Below are 6,847 nucleotides of genomic sequence, written 5' to 3'. Positions count from 1 at the left end.
AGATAAATGCGAGGAGCTGCATTTTGGGAAAGCAAATCTTAGCAGGACTTATACACTTAATGGTAAGGTCCTAGGGAGTGTTGCTGAACAAAGAGACCTTGGAGTGCAGGTTCATTGTTTCTTGAAAGTGGGTTTGCAGGTAGATAGGATAGTGAAGAGGGCGTTTGGTATGCTTTCCTTTATCGGTCAGTGCATTGAGTACAGGAGTTGGGAGGTCATGTTACGGCTGCACAGGACATTGGTAAGGCCACTTTTGGAATATTGCATTCAATTCTGGTCTCCCTGATATCAAAAGGATGTTATGAAGCTTGAAAGGGTTCAGAAAACATTTAAAAGGATGTTGCCCTCAATAACAAGTATATCATTCTGGATACTGTTTGCAGAGTGATTTACCGGGATAAGCCATGGGGTACAGGTCTCTGGCACAGAGTCTGTCCCTGTTGCTCAGAAGGGAAGTGGGGAGATGAGCAGAGCTTTAGTCATTGGGGACTCCATAGTTATTGGGACAGGAGGTTCTGTGGGGACGAGAGAGACTCACGGTTGGTGTGTTGCCTCCCAGGTGCCAGGGTTCGTGATGTCTCGGATTGTGTTTTTGGGATCCTAAAGGGGTAGGGGGAGCAACCCCAAGTCGTGGTCCACATAGGCACCAATGGTATAGGTAGGAAGAGGGATGGGGATGTAAGGCAGAAATTCAGGGAGCTAGGGTGGAAGCTGACAGCTAGAACAAACAGAGTTGTTGTCTCTGGTTTGTTACCCGTGCCACGTGCTAGTGAGGCGAGGAATATGGAGAGAGAGAGGAGTTGAACACGTGGCTACAGGGATGGTGCAGGGTGGTGGATGATGGGAAATGTTCATCCTGGAGTTCATTTACTAGTGGTGTACTGCAAGGATCTGTTTTGGGGCCACTGCTGTTTGTCACTTTTGTAAATGATCTGGATGAGGGCATAGAAGGATGGGTTAGTAAATTTACGGATGACACTAAAATCGGTGGAGGTGTGGACAGTTTGGGAGAATGTTGCAGGTTACAGAGGGACATAGATAAGTTGCATGGCTGGGCTGAGAGGTGGCAAATGCAGTTTAATGTGGAAAAGTGTGAGGTAATTCACTTTGGAAGGAGCAAAAGGAATAGAGAGTACTGGGCTGATGGTAAGATTCTTGGTAGTGTACGTGAACAGAGAGATCTCGGTGTCCATGTTCATAGATCCCTGAAAGTTGCCACCCAGGTTGATAGGGTTATTAAGAAGGCATACGGTGTGTTAGCTTTTATTGGTAGAGCGATTGAGTTTCGGAGCCATGAGGTCATGCTGCAGCTGTACAAAACTCTGGTGGGGCCGAACTTGGAGTATTGTGGACATTTCTGTGCCGCATTATAGGAAGGATGTGGGAGCTTTGGAAAGGGTGCAGAGGAGATTTACCAGGATGTTGCCTGGTACGGAGGGAAGGTCTTATGAGGAAAGGTTGAAGGATTTGAGGCTGTTTTCATTAGAGAGAAGAAGGTTAAGAGGTGACTTAATAGAAACATACAGAGAGCCTTTTTCCTTGGATGATGATGATGGCTAGCATAAGGGGACATAGCTTTAAACTGAGGGGTGATAGATATAGAATAGATGTCAGAGATGGGTTCTTTACCCAGAGATTAGTAGGGGCATGGAACGCCCTGCCTGCAACAGTGGTAGACTTGCCAACTTTACAGGCATTTAAATGGTCATTGGATAAACATATGGATGAAAATGGAATAGTGTAGGTTTGATGGGCTTCAGATTGGTTCCACAGGTCGGCGTAATATCGAGGGCTGATGGGCCTGTACTGTGCTGTAATATTCTATGTTGCCAGGGTTGGAGGATTTGAGCTATAGGAAGAGACTGAATAGGCTGGGGCTTTTTTCCCTGGAGTGTCAGAGGCTGAGGGGTGACCTTTATAGAGGTTTATAAAACTGAGAGGTATGGATAGGGTAAATAGACAAAGTCTTTTCCCTGGGGTGGGGGAGTCCAGAACTCGGCACAGGTTTAGGGTGAGAAGGGAAAGATATAAAAGAGACCTAAGGGGCAACTTTTTCAAGCAGAGGGTGGTATGTGCATGGATTGAGCTGCCAGGGGAAGTAGTGGAGGCTGGTACAATTGCAATATTTATAAGGCATCTCAGTGGGTATATGAATAAGAGGGATACAGAGGGATATGGGCCGGGTGCTGGCAAATGGGCCTAGATCAGGTTGGGATATCTGGTCGGCATGGACGGGTTGGACCAAAGGGTCCGTCTCTGTGCTGTACAGCTCAATGACTGACTGCGGCGGTAAACAATTAGCAAAAATAAAACTTGAGGTCAATCAAACCAGGTCTCACTGTGGAATCTGACTTGAAATGACTCAGGCCGGTATTCTGTCACCAAGTCATCCTTTATTTCCATGTGCACGGTACATGGACTCTGACCAGCCAGCTCAAAGCCAGTCTGTGGAGTCTGTCAGACAGAGCTCCCTGATTGGCCCAGGTTAATAACCCGAATCAAGAATCTCATCGTCAATGAGATCCATTGATCCAATGAGTTCCAATTACTGTTACCATCAGCAGGGATCATAACAACGCTCACTCGTGCAGATTCTCTTTTGAATTCTTTTCCACTCTCTGTTCCCCCTTATGCTTCTTTGCTTTCTCTGTCACATAGACTCCATGAATTTCTTTGTAATTTCTCTGTCTCTCACTCTCGTATGTATTTGCTCTTTCTCATGCGGTCCACCCTCGTTTCTGTATCTCACTGGCCTGCTTTTCGGTTCCATTGATCTCTCTCTCTCTCTTTCCATCTCTCTCTCTGTCTCTCTCTCTGCTCTCTTCTCACACTTTTGTCCTTTCTTATGAATTTCCTTTTCCATCAGTACTGAATGTCTTCTCTTTGTGATCCCTGGTTCAGACACCTTTTCTAAAGTTTTCCCTGCCAGAAGCTTCATAATGTAAAGCCCTTTAATTAAGTTCATCCTTTAGCCTCCTTTTATTTTGTAGGAAAGACTCTCTATCTGTTTGGATAGATATTCCCCCATTTTCTTATTCAGACAGAGCTAACACCCTTTCGAACTGAGATGAGGAGGAATTTCTTCAGCCAGAGGGTGGCAAAACTGTGGAACTTATTGCGACAGAGGGCTGTGGAGGCCAAGTCACTGAGTGTGTTTAAGACAAAGATAGATAGGTTCCTGATTAGTAAGGGGGTCAAGGGTCACAGGGAGAAGGCAGGAGAATGAGGTTGAGAAACATATCAGCCATGGTGGAATAATGGAGCAGATTCGATGAGTTGAATGGCCTAATTCTGCTCCTATATTTTAAGGTCACAGGATGGGGGCAATGCTGGCAAGTGCAGGACTTATTGCCATCCTTAATTTCCCCTGATCTGAGTGCCTTGCTCAGCCATTTCAGAGGGCAGTTAAGAATTGACTGTGGGGCTGGAGTTACGCACAGGCCTGACCAGGCAAGGGCAACAGATTTCCTGAGTGAACCAGATGGGTTTCGATGGTCACCATCTCAATTCCAGATTTTATGAATTGAGTTTAAATTCCACCATCTCCCGTGGGTGGGATTTGAACTTGTGTTGCCCGGGCATTAGCCTGAGCTTCTGTGTTGCTGCTCCAGTAATAATACCACTGCAGCACCACCAGATATCTTGTCAACAGATGAGTCAAGAGTTTTTTTCTCTGAGTGACCCACCTCCCTTTAACAAACGAACTTGCACACTGACATTTCCCTCTGGTACATTCTAAGGCTGCTCTTGCAGGTTTTCTGGCAGAATAGGAAGTTATGTTTGTTGCATATAAGACAAACAGAGTCTATCCCGGTTCCACTTCTGCTATCTAAATGTTTTATGAAGCAATTTCCAAAGTTGTGGGATAGCTTTCAAAGCTGCACTTCCTTAACTTAAGGACTGAATTGTCCTTTAATGTCCACTCAGTTCCTCATTCTCCAACGATACTGCTCAGTGATGTGCTGCTTGTTACAATATCTACCACAGGGGAAGGACATTCAGCCCATCCTGCCTGGGACAGTCTTCAGGTGTTACGTTCCACCATTACCATTACCTTTTCAGGTAGAAAGTTCCCTATCTCTACTTGATTAGATTAGATTCCCTAAAGTGTGGAAACAGGCCCTTCGGCCCAGCAAGTCCACACCGACCCTCCGAAGAGTAACCCACAGAGACCCATTTCCCTCTGACTAATGCACCTCACACTATGGGACAATTTAGCGTGGCCAATTCACCTGACCTGCACATCTTTGGACTGTGGGAGGAAACCGGAGCACCCGGAGGAAACCCACGCAGACACAGGGAGAATGTGCAAACTCCACACCGACAGTTGCCCGAGGCTGGAATCGAACCTGAGACCCTGGTGCTGTGAGGCAGCCGTGCTAACCACTGAGCTACCGTGCCACCCTCTATCTCTACTGAGCAACCTTTTTTTTTGTTTTAGTTCATTCATGAGATGCTGGTGTCACTGGCTAGGCCAGCAATTTGTTTTTATTGGTCATGCAAATAGGTTAACCACATTGCTGCGTGTATGGAGTCACGTGTAGGCCGGATTATGTGAGGATAGCAGATACCCTTCACATAAAGGGATTCGTGAATTAGATCACAGGATCATCAAATCCCTACAGTGTGGGAGTAGGCCATTTGGCCCATTGAGTTCACACCAACCCTCTGAAGAGCATCCCCCCTGAGAGCTACCCCACATAATCAACCTGGCCTACACATACCTGGGTACTAGAGGCAATTTAACACGGTCAATCCACCCTAACCTGCACATCTTTGGATTGTGGGAGCACCCAGAGGAAACCTGCATAGACATGGGGAGAATGTGCAAACTCCACACAGACGGTCGCCCGAGGCCGGAATTGAACCCAGTGCTAACCACTGAGCCACCGCCGTACTGTCCATTGAATTCATGGTCATCATTAGACTTTTAATTCCAGATTCTTATTAAGTTCAAACTCGACCATCTGTCGTGTTGGGATTTGAATCTGCCTCCCCCTTTTCAGTTTCAATCTTCTCATTCATGGCCACTATTCCTGTTAACATTGTGAAGTCGCAGAGAGAAGCTTGGCTCGCTCGAGTCGAACTTTTTATTTTACATTGTGGAAGTGAGTTTCTGAACACACTCCCCAGGTGTGTGCATGTGTATTTTTAACATCCAGAATGTGTGACCTTTTGGAATATAGAAGAGTGAGAGGTGACCTTATTTAAACACATCAAAACTTTTGTACCTAAAACAAAGAATTACGGATGCCGGAAATCTGAAACAGAAGCAGAAATCGCTGGAGAAACTCAGCAGGTCTGGTAGCATCTGTGGAGAGAAAGCAGAGTTAAGAACAGCATTTCATTTTCTGCTTGGGGACCCTGCAGTTTTCAGGACTCGATATCGAGGTCATTAATCTTCGGGTCTGAGCACCATGTCCTTTACCCACTCCATCCCTCAGGCCCTGTCCTGTCTGTTTTCACTCATTGTCTCTCTGAGCAGCTTTTCTTTCTCTCTGGCTATTTATCATCTGTTGATTTGTCATCCTCTGTCTCGGGACTTCATCTCTCCCTAACTTTTCACTCCTTGCTCCCACAGCCCCTGTCTTGGGCACATGTACCTCCACCTATCAAAAGCTGCTATCACCTCTGAACAAGGGCCAATGGACTCTGAACTCTCCCCACACGTGCTGCCAGACCTGCTGAGATTCTTCAGGGACTTGATAGGGGCAGATGTGGAGGGGCTGTTTCCCCTGGTGGGAGAGCCCAGCACCAGAGGGCATCAACTCAGAAAAAGGAGTCACCTGTTTAAGACAGAGATGAGGAGGAATTTCCTCTCTCCGAGGGGAGTGAATCTGTGGAATCCTTTACCACGGAGGGCTGTCGAGGCTGGGTCACTGAGGATGTTCAAGGCTCAGAGAGAGAGATCGTTAATCAGGAAGAGAATCGAGGGTTAGGGGGAAAAGGCAGGAAAGTGGAGTTGAGGATTCAGATCAGTGACAATCTCATTGAATGGGGGAGCAGACTCGATGGGCTGAATGGCCTATGCCTCATGCACCGATCAGCAGTCCAGTTAAGGATGGGGTTCTCCTGCTCCTACGGCAGCAGGGTAGGATCGACAGACAGTAGATCACTCCTCCTCTCCACGGTTTTCTGTTTCATTCTTCATTTTTTATGCTCCCTCCCAACACCCCACCCCCTCAGCTCGCACAGGAGGTCTTCAGTCTGAGCAAACAGCACAAACACAGAGAGATGGACCTCCAGGTCAGTCACAGCAGGTGAGAACAGTCACTGGGTTTCCACATTTCTGTGGGGGATGTCTGCACGCTGCAATACGCGTGTGACGATGCTGTAAACCGTGCTGCAATCAGAGAGGGCAGGTGGGGCTTTGGAAAGCAGGACACTAACACAGAGGCAAGGAACATTACAGGATCGAATCCCCCTTATAGGCCATGTCCACACAATCCAGGCTGACTCTCCCTGTGAAGCACTTGAAGGGGTTCCGCACTGTCGGAGGGTCAGTGCCGAGGGAGTGCCGCACTGTCGCAGGGTCAGTGCCGAGGCAGTGCCGCACTGTCGCAGGGTCAGTGCCGAGGCAGTGCCGCACTGTCGCAGGGTCAGCGCCGAGGGAGCGCCGCACTGTCGCAGCCGAGGGAGTGTCGCAGGGTCAGCGCCGAGGGAGTGTCGCAGGGTCAGCGCCGAGGGAGTGTCGCAGGGTCAGCGCCGAGGGAGTGTCGCAGGGTCAGCGCCGAGGGAGTGTCGCAGGGTCAGCGCCGAGGGAGTGTCGCAGGGTCAGCGCCGAGGGAGTGTCGCAGGGTCAGCGCCGAGGGAGCGCCGCACTGTCGCAGGGTCAGCGCCGAGGGAG

At 48.4% G+C, this 6,847-nt stretch overlaps 1 protein-coding gene across 4 annotated transcripts in view; it reads left to right on the top strand.

The window, feature by feature from the left end:
- The window catches only part of LOC122550962 (autophagy-related protein 16-1-like), a 103,344-nt gene that overhangs the window by 32,494 nt on the left and 64,003 nt on the right, over positions 1–6,847 (top strand). For 3 of the 4 annotated variants that reach the window (XM_043692513.1, XM_043692512.1, XM_043692511.1), the window contains exon 4: positions 6,187–6,260. The exons of the other annotated variant lie outside the window; for it this stretch is intronic. In XM_043692513.1, the coding sequence (XP_043548448.1) occupies positions 6,187–6,260 (74 nt within the window). The remainder of the gene's footprint in view (positions 1–6,186; positions 6,261–6,847) is intronic. 4 annotated transcript variants of the gene reach the window in all.

Source organism: Chiloscyllium plagiosum, chromosome 6, assembly GCF_004010195.1.
Source record: "Chiloscyllium plagiosum isolate BGI_BamShark_2017 chromosome 6, ASM401019v2, whole genome shotgun sequence".
NCBI lineage: Eukaryota > Metazoa > Chordata > Chondrichthyes > Orectolobiformes > Hemiscylliidae > Chiloscyllium > Chiloscyllium plagiosum.
This window is presented reverse-complemented; position numbering and strand designations above follow the sequence as displayed.